A 15,606-nucleotide genomic window follows, 5' to 3' on the forward strand; every position below is an offset into this window, starting at 1 on the left:
AGTAAAAGACACAAATAATATGTATCATGAAGTGATTTCAAAATTGTACCAATATAAGTCTTGGGTCGAAGGCATGACCGAAGATGAAGACATAACATCTGATGAAGAGAGTGAAGGACAGGTGGATGATGCTGAAGGGTAATAAGACAACAGATGTAAAGTAGGCATTTGGGAGAGCTCCTATCCTAATGTCTACTCATTTGAAACGGAGCTAATAAACAATGAAATCTGTATATCTCTCTTGTTTCTTAATGTATTGTACCTCTGGGTTACCCTTCAGTAACCCATGCTTGTCATAAGAGGCGACTAAGGGGATCGAGTGGTCAGGCTCGCTGGTTGACACATGGCACATGGTGTAGAATGACGCTCATGCTGTTGATCACTGGATTGTCTGGGCAATTGTGTACAGACCACCGCCATAGAGCTGATGAGAGTGTACTAAACTCACTGAATGTATTGCTGTAGGATTGACATAAAACAACTGTTGTACAATTCTTGGTTTTTTTATAATACCAATTTCAACCCTATTTCACTGAATCCACGAAAATGTTTAACCTCCTCATACTATTATCAGACATACAAGTTTCAGTTTAATCGTCATTCTTGTTGATTGAATACAAGATAACAACTGTTTCAGTTCATGGTATTGAAGATAACAACTGTTACAGTTCATTGTATTGAATACAACAACAATTTTAATGATCTGTAATGAATATATTTATATATATACATATATATATATAAACGGTTTATAAATACATAAGCTATTACACTAGTGTTGTAAAGCCATTTTTGGTCTACAAAGCCGTTTTGGACATGTAGCCGGTTTGGACATGTAGCCATTTTGAGTCAGAACCGTTTGCGAACCGGTTTGATAGACCCTTTTTGCGATCCAGTTTGACAGAACCGGTTTTAGGCAGGGGCTGTTGGCGCCAAGCTTAAATGCTCTTTGTTCACTGCCATGTGCAGCCGGTATGTTGTGCTGTGCGTGTTTAGGTATTCTGGCGGTTTCATGACCGTTTAAAACAGCACAGTAGGTGTGGAATTTATGTGAAGGATCATTCTCTATTCTAATTTGTGAGTATTTTTGCGTATGAACGTATTGTGTGAATAATGTTGTTGACGACAGTATCGTGAGTACACATGTTAACAATGCGAGTACATGTACATACTAACATTGGTTGTATGCAAGCTATAGTTTAGAAAAAACGATGAATCTAGGGAAAGGTTCTGATTATGATTGGACTGTGTTTATTGTGTTGGGATTTAAAGATTCGTGGCATATGGGAGTCATGTCAACTTTCTATCGGTCGTATCCTGTGTGTGTATCGGGCTGTGTTTATTCATGTGATTGTGTGTGAGGTTTTTTAAAGTAGGCTCATGGCATATGTGAGTCATGTGTAATCAACTTTCTATAGGTTGTATTCTGTATCGGGCTGTATTTATTCATATGATTATGTGGGATTTTAAAGTAAGTTCATGGGATCTACATGGGATACTTTGGTGAGAAGCATGCTGTGTGTGATTTCGCTTTGAGTTTCAACATTTTACTCAGTTTTTTTTCATCGGCGGGCATGGCTAGGACTTTGTTATTTGTTTAAATCTATTTATTTATCATTTTTTTTCAAAATGGCGGCGGGGGACGCGGTCTATGACCTGGTTTCTTCAATGGGCGTGAAGGCCGTCATGCTTCTCGGTTCATTGAACGTAGGGAGAGGCAATGTTATGGTAGAATGAACATGACACACCTCACTCGGAGGCTGTCGCAAATTAAAAGAAAGTATTAACGTGGACACTCGGTAACATGTATTTGAAGTTATTTATTTTTCACTCCATTATACGCTTGTTTTCTTAATCCTCATGCTTGGGTGGGAGAGGGGATTCCCTTCCCGTAAACATAGCTTTGAATGGCTGTAGGTCGGACTTACGGGTGGGCAAATGAGTCATTCATTGTTGGAGTACAGTATGAATCAATCTGTTTCTTCACATGAATGGGTTACTTGTTCCAACCCCCTCTAAACATCACGAATTAGTACCTATGGATGTGTTATTCCCTGATGTCATTCATATGGATATGATGAACAGAGGTAAGTTGACTTCATGTACACTTTATCCCCAACACTCGTTCAATCTGATGATGATGTAAATCTTAATCTGTGTTACGATGTATTCTGTGTTACAAGATATGGACTGAAGGTAGGACGTTGTATACATTTGAATTTCACATTTTTAATAGTTATAGTTAGTCAGACGGGAATTGATACTGCGATAACGGGCGCTCGCTTTGAGATAAAAGAGAAATACACTGGTAGTATAATGTGTAGTCACTCCAGTGTATAATGCAAAGATGTTTTGTAATCCAGTGAGAAATATCCACAATGTGTAATTACTCCACAGATGTGTAGTTGAGAGGCTGAGCTATTGAAAATATAAACCCAGTGAATCACACAGTATACTCCAAGGTTGTTTAGTAATCCAATGAGAAATGCACTCTGGTATATCCACAATGTGTGAAATCACTAGGTGTAGTGGCTGAGCTGTGTATGAGGGCTGTTCAGGGGACTTTATATTATTCTAAAAATAGAAACACCAGATGTTGATATGAGTCATGGTCTAAATATAGACTCTTCTAAAAATAGAAACAGCAGGTGTTGACATGACTCATGGTCTAAATATAACCTGTTACCAGGGGCCTATTCTAAAAATAGATTTTGACCCTATAAAGGCCCTTATACTACTCCCCTCTACACGCAGCCCAGACAGCGAATGGGACTTCTCCCAGGTAAACACTGCCTAGTCGAACCCACCAAGAACTTCCCGGAGAATATGTCGACTCCCCAACACTGCAGCCTTCTGCATTACCCAGAGTGTCAGAAGGGCTGTACTCCCGGTGGAGAACCTGGGCACTCTCCTGATCTTAGATTATCATTACAACAAACACATGTCCAACATTTTACAGACTTTTGATCTGATAATTATGAACATTGCACCATTTATTTTGATGGCATATTTGAAAATAGCTCATGTTACACATAATACACAAATTACACATTCATCTATAAATACAAAATTACATACAAATAGCAATACATTTCACAGCAGACAAGATGAGAAACATCATCATTGTAATCCAACTTAGATTTTTCATGAGCAAGGAGTTGTAAATAATTGAGTCTGGACCAGAAAATCCAGTGATCACCAGCATGAGCATCGTCTTTATCAATGACACTGAGGTAAGCATTTGCTCCACAATGGTCAAGCGATGTCAGTTATGACCTCGCTTTTCTAACGTCGACGAATAATCCAAATTTCTTGAATCAATGATACCCGATTCCATTACCGTAAACCGTGCACCTACTTGAACATTAGCCATAGCTATTTTGAATACTTTAACTCGAAAGATATATACATGTATATATGTTATATCTTACACTGATGAGTGACAGTTCACAAATTTCAAATTAAGTTCACCAATTAATCATCGAACCAATTTCATCAATGTCATCAGTTTAAAAAAAAAAGAAGTTTACCAATTGATCCAGTAATCCAGCACCAAGTGAAAAGTGTTTACTCCAACAAATTGATTCTCTCTAAATGTTACAGATGCTCCCAAATCCCCCTATTGTCCTATTGTCTCCATCCGACTCCGGGGCGGTGGGGTAGCCAAGTGGGTAACGCGTTGGCTCGTCACGCCGAAGACCCGGGTTCGATTCCCCACATGGGTACAATGTGTGAAGCCCATTTCTGGTGTCCCCCGCCGTGATGTTGCTGGAATATTGCTAAAAGCGGCGTAAAACCAAACTCGCTCGCTCCATCCGACTCCTGATGGTCTCTGCTGACAGTCTGCCTCTGAACAACTGTCATCTAATGGAGGTTGTGGTCGAAATCTAGACACGTTTATTCTCAGAAAATACATCTCTGAGAGAAACAAGTAGGACAATGTAAACTAAAAGAAACCCAGAGACTGAGAAAATATGGACCTATGTTTTCAGCTTTTGAATTCTAGGCATCATTTGAAAAGATGGTGTAAATCCAGCTAGGCTCCATGCTAGGAGCAAAAGTATTGTAAGTCTCCATAGCCCCTAGTGTGGTGATCAGCCTTCAGTTGTTGGTAATCTATAACCCGTTTTTATATTGTATTATTGCAGATGGAAATGTTATGGTTATATGATAATTTAAAGTGTAAATCGTTGATACACTAGTTATTTTACTGTCCTTTGCAGACAGGTAAGTATATTGTCTAAGCTTGTTTTAATTCATTTATAAATTTATAAATTTCATAGTCACGATATGGCTGAAATACTGCCGATGTGACTTTCATTTTTAACTCACTCACTCATTCACTCACACATGTCTGAGTGGGTAAGCGTCAGTAGACTACGATACTGCAATAATGGATGCAGAAATTACCGAGTGAAAGACATTGTCACTAGTGTTCCAGTAATTGAGTTTAATCGGTTTGATAGCAGCTGCTCAGGACATTCGTCAACAAGTGCCAACATGAAAACATCCCAATATTTGTCATTGATCCGGCCGTGCTGAGACACCTGGTGTCAGACATTGAATCTGACCGTCGCTGTGCCCTGTGCTCAGTCGGAGATGTCATCTCACTCGGCGTCTATGGACCAAACTGGGAGAAAAAGGTAGGTTAACATTAAAATACAGTCGTTTTCAGATTGGACTCCAGGGCCCTGTTCCTCAAAGCGATCGTAGCGCTACGACTGTCGTAAGTCTATGTTAAAGTATGGGAGTTACGATCATCTTAGTGCTACGACAGTCGTAAGTCTATGTTCAAGTATGGGAGTTACGATCATCTTAGTGCTACGACAGTCGTAAGTCTATGTTAAAGTATGGGAGTTACGATCATCTTAGTGCTACGACAGTCGTAAGTCTGTGTTAAAGTATGGGAGTTACGATCATCTTAGTGCTACGATCGCTTTGTGGAACGGGGCCCAGAACCTTCCTTGCTCATCAAAACCTTATAATGAAGTCACTGTATGTCTTCGAGCGGTGGGGTAGCCTAGTGGTTAAAGCATTCGCGCGTCACGGCGAAGATCCAGGTTCGATATCCACATGACTACAATGTGTGAAGCCCATTTCTGGTGTCCCCCGTCGTGATAAAGCTGGAATATTGCTAAAAACAGCGTAAAACTAAACTCACTCCCGACATGGGTATGATGTGTGAAGCTCATTTCTGGTGTCCCTGGCAAAACGTACATTTAGCAGCAGTGTCTTGTTGGTATATAATTTTAACCTTGATAGCGAGTCATGAACACATGCTCGTGATATAGTCGGAATTGTTCTATCGACATTGCTTTCGGCAGAGATTTCGCATGGATGTGAAAAGAGTTGTTCTAATGTGTACATTGGTATATTGACCTTTGCTGGTGTATTGGTGGTTAACAATTGAGATTGGTGACAAAGGTTATACGATTTGCCATAATCAAGATGTGAGACAGTATAAATTTATAGTCCGAATATATAGTAAGTGAGTTTAGTTTAACGCAGCTTTTAGCAATATTCCAGCATTACCACGGCGGGAGACACCACACATTGTGCCCATGTAGGGAATCGAACCGGGTCCTCGACGTGACGACCACTAGGCTACCCCACCGCCCCTCTAGTCTTCTACCCTTACCCCGGAAATACAGGTACTTGCAGCCTCACAGTTTATTTCAACATGCAGTTGGGGATACTGTCAAAGTTTATCAATCTACGGTTAGTCGTTAGTTAGTTGTTTTCGCCGATTAGTTACATTATTTAAAAGTTGTGAATGAGAATGAGAATATCCTTATTATCTCCGTACATCTCCAAAAGACATATTATTTATCCATCGGTAAAATTGCGTGTTTTCGGTTTTCTTTGGCTTTCCATGATTACAGTTGAAGCGGATGTGCTGCGAAGTTGTTTCGCGCCTTGGTGGTTTAAAAATGTTCGAAAATCTCAAAATAGCACACTGCGCCTCGACGTAAATCCTTTAAGTCGGGCGTAGTAACGCCTAGGCTTAGCCGACGTTGTGCATGACGTGTGAGAGCAGGGCGCTGCTAAGCCCGACGTAGTGTGTTACGCCTGACGTTAGCTACGCACGACATGTGCATACGCCACTGGCATCACCAGTGATACTTTTGTATACTGTTTCTTTACCGTTTGTGGTCTCTTGTACAAACAAGCAAACGCATTAAACTAACGGGATTATATATATTTCTGTTTGTTTCAGGGATCTCTCCTTCGAGATCTCTCCGATGACCAGGACGTGGTAATAAATGAAGTGACCTCTCCCGACCCCCGTTTGCTGTCATTAGAGAGATTAAATGTCCCCAGCATTCCTACACATTACTTCATCCACCAGTCAGGAAACATTCCATTGCATCTGGTGGTGTTCTACAAACGGGGCAATAATTACTGGTGGCACAGTTCGATTGGGAAACAGAGCGCCACGAATAGTCAAGGATTTAAAGGATTAAACATTGCTTTTGGAAAGAGTGCAGGAGCGTATGACAGGTTTGTTCGTTCGTTCGATGCTCGTTCGTTCGTTCGTTTTTCATTACTAACACCAAAGAAATATTTTCAGGAACATTTCTCCAGAACAAACATATTGCAGAGATATACTCCTTTACTATTTCAGTTTGCTCTTCCCTTGGATATGAAATCCTGCACGATGTTAAAGAAACTCATCTCAAAACTCAAAACTGCCAAATACTTTCTCACAACCATCAGTGAGAGATGTATGCTATTGGTGTTGATTATTTTGGCATTGTTTGTTTGTTGTTTTACGCCTTACACAGCAATATTCCAGCTATTTGCTGGAAACCAATTCTAACCCTGGATCGTCACAGATGAAGACTTGCATTGAATAATCATGACTTTCTCTCCTCAAGCATATGGCAAAACTGATTTCACAACATGATTTCACAACATATCTAAAGCAAATGTTTATTTTGTTTGGTTTTGTGAGGATACTTATCGAGGGTAGTTATTCAGTTATGAGTGAGTGAGTTTTAGCAATATTCCAGCAACATCAGAAATGTGCTTCACACATTGTACTCATATGGGCCATCAAACCTGGGTGTTCGGCGTGACGAGCGAACGCTTTAATCCCTGGACTACCCCGCCATCCCTTTCAGTTATCAGGTTATCATTCAGTTATCAGGTTATCATTTATCCATCAAGTAGAACTACAGTGTATGTCGACTCTCCTTTCCAAACTAGATTCGAAGTGCGTCCCGGGATGGTGGACGGCATGTTCATCCACGTCCCTCGTCCAGTAGAGGAGTTCCTTGTCCAGATGCGAAAGGCGAAGTTCATCGAGTGTGACTATCACAGAGCACAAGCATTTCTCAGGGCAAACCCTCAAACAAGCAGTCACATTACACGAAATGGGGCAAAAGTCCTGTTACTAATTAAAGGTCACTGGACCACCTTGGCGTCCGGTTCCGGATCGCCGCTGGCACATTTCTTGGTGAGATCATCTTATATTTATCTTAATTATTTCACGAACCGTGAAGATTCTGGTTAGAATTGGTCTTCAGTAACCGATGCTTGTCGTAAGAGGCGACTAACATAGAGATTATGTATTTAGAGTGAGTGAGTGAGTTTAGTTTTACGCCGCACTCAGCAATATTCCAGCTATATGGCGGCGGCCTGTAAATAATCGAGTCTGGGTCAGACAATCCAGTGATCAACAGCATGAGCATTGATTTGCACAATAGGGAACAGAGGACACGTGTCAACCAAGACAAGCATGGGTTACTGAAGATCAATATTCTAACCTGGACTTTCACGTGTAATGTATTTAGAAGTTACTGATATCTTATGATATCATTAAATGAGTGGAAGACATGTATAATGCGTTTTTGAATATGTATAAATTATTTCAAGATATCTTGAATTGAATCGAATTATATCTAGAATTAATTATTAATACACCTACAATGTACGTACTACCATATATACTCATGCCAATAATGGTTGTCAACCCCCTCCCCAGCCCATCCCAATTGCGTAGATGCTGTTGATCATGATGTCGATCACTGGATTGTCCAGACTCGGTTATTTACAGAGCGCCGATATATAACTGGAATGCTGTTGAGTGCGGCGTAAAACAACAACCGAACCAAACCTTGGCAGACAAGCACTAGCGTAGAATCCTTTGTGAGTTACTCGAAAAGTGGTAGAGAAGCAGAGAGAGCAAGGGCGTGTAATATTTTGATTACTCCTGACATTGCGGATTATATTTATCAATCTTACTGCAATACGACGTTAGTACTGACTGGAGCTACCCGACGACAGAATGGCATCACATAGCAGTCATTAAGACATTTCAGGAACATTGATAATCCAATGGTTTAAAAACTAAACAAAGGAAAGTCTATGTTTAATAGAAGGCCAGATTGCGTGACCGTTTCCGATGTTTAACCTATTGACGCTGAATAGATTTTGACGAGATCAGTCGCACAGTCTGTAACTTTGCTCTGAAAAGCTCGTGTTAATCATTTCGAGTGAGTGAGTTTTGTTTTACGCCGCTTTCGCAATATTTCAGCAATATCACGGCGAGTGACACCAGAAATGGGCTTCACATATTGTATCCATGTGGGGAATAACCATTTCTATGGATAACATAGGAAACACATCCTGGCTGTCTTTCCAACAATGGTAATGTTTTCGACGCTCAGATAGATCAGCAGAGGAGTCGTTTTAATGTGACCGTAACGGGGCACCCTCCGATCTTTGTCAGCTTATCGAAAACTAAGATTTTAATTTGATTTATTATTCATCAACCCAGTGTTAACCCTTTCAACACATTCTCAGTTCCTTGTGTTCACCATTTCAACATATTCTCAATACTCCGCGTTAACCAGTTCAACACATCCTCAGTCCCTTGTGTTCACCATTTCAACACATTCTCAATACTCCGTGTTAACCAGTTCAACACATCCTCAGTCCCTTGTGTTCACCATTTCAACACATTCTCAATACCCCGTTTTAACCAGTTCAACACATCCTCAGTCCCTTGTGTTCACCATTTCAACATTCTTAATACCGTTTTAACCAGTTCAACACATGTCCCTCAATACTCCGTGTTTAATAATTTCAACACATCCTCAACAAACCCGTGTTTAACCATTTCAATACGTGTTAACCAGTTCAACACCTTAACCATTTCAATACTCCTTGTTTCAATACATTCTGACTGTCTCTTTCCACATCTGGTAATCAGCACTCAGATTGGTCAGAAGAAGGACGTTGGGACGTAGCCCGTGATGGGATGTCCTAAAATCTGTTCTGTAGTACTAAGTACTAAGACAACATAAAAGATTGTTTTCTCATTAATCAGGTTGGTATCGCCAGTGTGGTTTCATCCCATATACCAACGATATGGACATTGAGATTCCTATTCAGGATTACAGCGCAAGCATCCTGCCGGCTATTTTGAAGGCAGGGTTTGAACTCGTCCGAGTGGATGGGGAGGTAAGCCTTTGGGATCTTAACATGTGGATTGAAGGTATTCAGGTTTTAACTCTTCTTTGGTGCAGGTGTATTAATACTCCTCTGTAGGGAAAATGACATGCGGATTTATGCAATTGCTGTGCCTTTGCGAGTGTTTATGATGTACTCACTTTTCATGTACACCTGTTACAAGCAACATTTGATGGTTAAGTTCGTGAGACACATTTAGAAGTTGGACAAACATGAATGCATGACACGTTTTATGGATAACAGTTTCTTTTTGTTCTTTATGCGACCTTTCATAACTTATTCTTGTTGGTGAATCGTCACACAGATGCTTATAAGGTACTGTATAAGACCGATTGAACTTCACAAGGGGAATGTTCATTACGACTTGTATTGTCCTTGTTCTCCTTACATGTACATATATACGCTGTGTATTTACATATACACAGGGTACTCGTACACTGTCTATATTCCAGCTTTCATTCATCTGAAGGAGTAAGTGAATACTCCGAAAGGTTGTCTTGATATCCATAAATTTCTCTCCAATATTTCCATTGTCAGATGAGGACAAGCTTTATGGATGAACAAGTTCTTTATTCCACTGTTCATCCATAAAGTTTGTCATTCATCTGCAGGAGTGAGTGAATACTCTGAGACTTGATATCCTGCCACTCAAAGATTTCCATACTCACCTGGAAGCAAAAGTTCCTGGGTATTATTTTCGATCACCACTTGACCTTTTGCCTGAAGACGCTTGATATATTAACAGTTATTTCAAACATGAGATAGGGAGGGATTCAAAACACTTTTCAAGCTGTTCTGAGCTCTTATCCGTTCTAAACTTGATTACGGCTCCATCATTTATACTGGGGCTTGTACAAGCACTTTAAGGTTACTAGGTTCAATCCATCACCTAGGCCGAAGGCCTATTTGTTATTTTATTGTTGATTTTTAATCAGAAATTGAATTGTTAGGAAAATTTTCTCCAACGGCTAAAGTGATGGTGTAAATCCAGAAATGGTCCACGCAGGAAGCAAAGTACCAGCAGTTACCATGGTCTTTAGTATGGTGATCTACCTTCAGTTGTTGGCGATTAATAGTCTGTTACATATTGTATTGTCAATAGTTTTAGAATCTACATGCTAGTATTACAGCTATATCTAATCGATATTCTATTTATTTTACTGTCCTTTTTTATACAGGCGGTGTTTATGTGTCATGAATGAATAACTTGTTTTGTCGCTATATGGCTGATATACTGATGTGACTAGAAATCTTAACTCACTCACGCACTCAAGATATACCTCTGTTTAGCAGGAACACGAAGGTTGTATTGAGATGTTAACATCCTTGATTGAGTTTAGTTTTACGCCGCTTTTAGCAATATGGTCACGGTGTGGACACCAGAAATGAGCTTCACACTTTGCACCCATGTGGGGAATCGAACCTGGGTCTTCGGCGTGACGAATAAACGCTTGAACCACTGGGTTACCCTACCGCCCGATCGCAGAAACGAACGAAGCAATTGTGTTAAATCAGAAAACTCTGAGCACAGATGTAGTTACGTCTCCATCTTGAAACTGGGCACGACGTTTGGCGAAATATAACATCTAGGTTTACTTGAAATATACTTATTCATCTACAATGGTCCATTGTGAAATTGCCATGCAAGGTTCTGTAAAATATTGTTGTTAGGATTGTGCCATGCAAAAGATTTTAAATATCACGTTTTAAAGATCCATTCTGTTCCAGTTATCCGACGGTTACCAGATGGTATTTAGAGCTCACACAATCATGCTTGACGTGTACTTCGTCTACGAGGAGAAGACACATACATGGGCTGGATCAATCCACCAACAAACTGGCGACAAGTACAGGTGAGAGTAGATAATACGCGTTTTTATGTCGCCTTTCACATTAAATACAATCAACAAAACCCTTTCCAAATTGAGTGAGAGAATCTAGTTTTACGCCGCTTTTAGCAATAATCAGTAATATCACGGCTTGGGACACCAGAAATGGGCCTCACACACTGTGCCCATATGGGGAATCGAACGCGTGTCTTCGTCGTGACGAGAGAATGCACCAACCACTAGGCTACCCCACCGCCCTTTTCCATATTGTCATATGGTAGTATTTGTAGACAAAGTAAAACATTGTTGTATTTGTAATGCATTATATCTGTGAAGGCTCCGTAGTCTGACCCAGAGAGTTACAGAAGCTGGAAGCTGTTATTTATATGTTTATCGTCATTATATACACATGTAAAAAACTCCAAAGTGGCGAGAAGTATAGGTGAATGTTAACAATGCGCGTCTTCAAATCATGTATTATAATCTCGTGTGCTTTTACAATCAATATTCATAACATCCACTGGACTCCAAACTGTAATGGTACGACATCTGATATTCACACATCCACTGGACTCCACTGGACTAACTGGTAACTGTAATGTACGACATCTGATATTCACACATCCACTGGACTAACTGTAATGTACGACATCTGATATTCACACATCCACTGGACTAACTGTAATGTACGACATCTGATATTCACACATCCACTGGACTAACTGTAATGTACGACATCTGATATTCACACATCCACTGGACTAACTGTAATGTACGACATCTGATATTCACACATCCACTGGACTAACTGTAATGTACGACATCTGATATTCACACATCCACTGGACTAACTGTAATGTACGACATCTGATATTCAAACATCCACTGGACTAACTGTAATGTACGACATCTGATATTCAATGTACGACATCCACTGGACTAACTGTAATGTACGACATCTGATATTCACACATCCACTGGACTAACTGTAATGTACGACATCTGATATTCACACATCCACTGGACTAACTGTAATGTACGACATCTGATATTCACACATCCACTGGACTAACTGTAATGTACGACATCTGATCACATCCACTGGACTAACTGTAATGTACGACATCTGATATTCACACATCCACTGGACTAACTGTAATGTACGACATCTGATGTACGACATCTGACACATCCACTGGACTAACTGTAATGTACGACATCTGATATTCACACATCCACTGGACTAACTGTAATGTACGACATCTGATATTCACACATCCACTGGACTAACTGTAATGTACGACATCTGATATTCACACATCCACTGGACTAACTGTAATGTACGACATCTGATATTCACACATCCACTGGACTAACTGTAATGTACGACATCTGATATTCACACATCCACTGGACTAACTGTAATGTACGACATCTGATATTCACACATCCACTGGACTAACTGTAATGTACGACATCTGATATTCACACATCCACTGGACTTCCATCCACTGGACTAACTGTAATGTACGACATCTGATATTCACACATCCACTGGACTAACTGTAATGTACGACATCTGATATTCACACATCCACTGGACTAACTGTAATGTACGACATCTGATATTCACACATCCACTGGACTAACTGTAATGTACGACATCTGATATTCACACATCCACTGGACTAACTATAAACATCATTGCAGTATGTTCTACTTCTGTCAATAGTTAGACTTAAATCTAAACAGGAATCTAATTCCAGGTTCGTTCTTCCCAAGTCGGACACATGCTGGACTGACTTCATGGGTTGTCGTGTGCGAATCCCCTGCCCGACTCTGCCCTACATCACTGCCAGTTATGGCGAGAACTGGAACACTTCAGTAAAGCAATGGAACTGGACCCTGAGCGGCAGTAACGTGTACAAGAACGGCATGTGGCCAAATGAATAACTAAAAGTTCGATTCGGGAGGCAGAAACCTATAGAAATTAAAATTATCAACTGTATTGGCAGCTCATCACTGAATAAAGAAAGTGTGTTTTCAGGTTTTGGTGAAAAACTTTGAGGCTGAATATTATTTTAAAGGCCCCTTGTGTAACAATGTACTTTTGTAGCAGTTTATTTCAAATTTGGTTCCATAATATGATGCTATGATATATTTTGTTCGATAAATTTTCAAACCTAATTGCAAGCTTTCTGTACATCACTAAAAACTTGAGGTTGTTGTTCTGAGACGCGATACTAAATTATTACACGCCGAGACGACGCTGTTATACAAGGGCAAGATGCTATTGATAATCAAGCTGAGAAGACAAAAAGACACAATGCTATTACACATCGAGACCTATAAACTGAGGATAAAGCGTTCTCAATGCCATTAAACAGAAACACGATGGTATTACAAGCCAAGACACATTAATATTAACCAAAGACAGGAATGAAATCATTTAACGAATGCTTTTACCTGAAGACGCGAATGCTATTATCCGAAGACACGGCGCTATTATCCGAAGACATGAACAATATCATCCAAAGACACGGCAATATTATCTGAAGACGTGACTGCTATTATCCGAAGACACGGCGCTTTTGTCCGAAAACATGAATCCTATCATCCAAAAAATTGACGCTTTGATCCAAAGACATAACGATATTATCCGAAGACATGAATGCTATTACCCAAAGACATGGCATTATTATCCGAAAACTTTAATGCTATTATCCAAAGCCACGGCGCTATTATCCAAAGACATTAATGTTATTATCCAAAGACACTGCGCTATTATTAAAAAACATGATGCTATCATGCAAAGACACGGCAATATTATCCGAAAACATGAATGCTATTATCCGAACATTTCTTTCTCGAGGTTGTAAGTTGAAAATATAAAATGAATTTCTTATAGTTTGACGTAACTGAAGGCCTCTATACTTGCTGAACTGTTTTGGCCTTGCCATTAATAGGTATTATCATGGAAACGAATAAGGGAACACATGGAAATACAAGTGTTCCTTTATTTTTTCCAGGTTTCTTCACAAGGTATGTATTGCACTGTGAGTAAAATTCTGGAAATAAAGGGAACACTTGTAGTTTCGTGTGCTCCTTTATTCGTTTCTATGGGTATATTTCTGGGTATGTGTGGTAGGCATGTCAGATCTGGTAACTAGTGCTGGTATTGGCATACACCTGCGATACGATACATCACGATACTAAAATTTTAGTCACGACGATATATTGCCAAAGTATTGTGCACTGAAGCTGCGATTCGATACGAATCTCGATCCTATGGTGGCGATACGATACGTATCACGATACTAAAATCTTTAATTCTAACACCAACTATAAAACACCTTAATATCAAAACAAAACCATTTTAAAGTATTTCGTCAAATTCCGCCAGAGTTTTTCAATGTTCATTCGGAAATCAGATAATTAAGTTTATGCACGGACTTCGTGAATGTTAATGAAGTGCGAGCGCTATGTTTGACACAGTTCCTGACGCAAGGATTTCCGAAAAACTTATGAAGGGAAAATAAGTATGCATATATTTTAATCATCAAAAGTAAGACTTTCTTTATAGATATCGCTATTCGGCAATATTTAAAGTAAAACATCGATGTATCGTGACCCATTTGAAGTATCGTATCGGGATATACGACAATGTAAAACTTTGTATCGATCCACTGCATCGGCGGCTCATGGATCGATGCATCGATGCGTATCGATGAATCGTTACACTACTACTGCTAACTGGGTAATACTTCATGAATATTTGGAAAGAAGGTGTTGCTCACAGATCCTATCTCTAAGACACCAACCACGTCCTCCAATGGCTGTACAAACATGTTATCATGTACTGAATAGCTTACATTGCTTACATTCAGGTTGGATGATTACAATTTCCCGCTGTTGGGTACAGCTTATGTCGTGACCAGCTGTTATTGGCGACATATGTTAATGCCCATTGTCTATCAGGGAATATTATCATTGCGAATTATCCACAAATAAACACGCCCTTTAACATATTCACGAATCTATCTCACAATAGATTCACAATTATTTTGGACGCGTAAATATCCCGATGGAATTGGTCTTCAGCAAGGCATGAAATTTAGTGAGAGGTACCTACGGGATCGGGTTGTCTAACTGACCGGCTTGATGCATGCCTTCGTGTCCCATTTGCGAAGATCGATCGATGGTCATGGTGTCAGGCACACAGTTCCTGACTCGATTATTGACACGAAAAAAATAACACGTGTGCGCCGTTAAACAGCAAAGAGACAAGCAGATTTTTAAA

The 15,606-nt window shown here is 39.9% G+C and overlaps 1 protein-coding gene and 1 long non-coding RNA gene across 2 annotated transcripts; one reads left to right on the forward strand and one right to left on the reverse strand.

Annotated features, from left to right (window-relative positions):
* Nucleotides 1-4,025: 4,025 nt before the first annotated feature.
* LOC124259534 lies at nt 4,026-10,559 on the reverse strand. Its single transcript, XR_006893860.1, has 3 exons — nt 10,506-10,559; nt 7,977-7,979; nt 4,026-4,071 (listed from the first exon to the last, which is right to left on the reverse strand). It is a non-coding gene; the product is annotated as an uncharacterized LOC124259534 (long non-coding RNA).
* On the forward strand, nt 4,472-13,466 carry LOC124259533 (fukutin-like). Its single transcript, XM_046693669.1, has 6 exons — nt 4,472-4,643; nt 6,218-6,501; nt 7,210-7,459; nt 9,335-9,468; nt 11,206-11,330; nt 13,073-13,466. The coding sequence occupies exons 4-6, from the start codon at nt 9,376-9,378 to the stop codon at nt 13,257-13,259; spliced, it is 405 nt and encodes a 134-aa protein (XP_046549625.1). The 5' UTR covers nt 4,472-4,643; nt 6,218-6,501; nt 7,210-7,459; nt 9,335-9,375; the 3' UTR covers nt 13,260-13,466.
* Nucleotides 13,467-15,606: the final 2,140 nt, after the last annotated feature.

The sequence above is a fragment of the Haliotis rubra genome, unplaced genomic scaffold, assembly GCF_003918875.1.
Source record: "Haliotis rubra isolate DU_JTF1 unplaced genomic scaffold, ASM391887v1 Scf727, whole genome shotgun sequence".
NCBI lineage: Eukaryota > Metazoa > Mollusca > Gastropoda > Lepetellida > Haliotidae > Haliotis > Haliotis rubra.

Coding starts and splice junctions, on each gene's coding strand:
- LOC124259533 (XM_046693669.1), top strand. CDS start 9,376: ATGGACATTGAGATTCCTATTCAGGATTACAGCGCAAGCATCCTGCCG. Junction 9,469..11,205: donor TCGTCCGAGTGGATGGGGAG/GTAAGCCTTTGG, acceptor ATTCTGTTCCAG/TTATCCGACGGTTACCAGAT. Junction 11,331..13,072: donor CAAACTGGCGACAAGTACAG/GTGAGAGTAGAT, acceptor ATCTAATTCCAG/GTTCGTTCTTCCCAAGTCGG.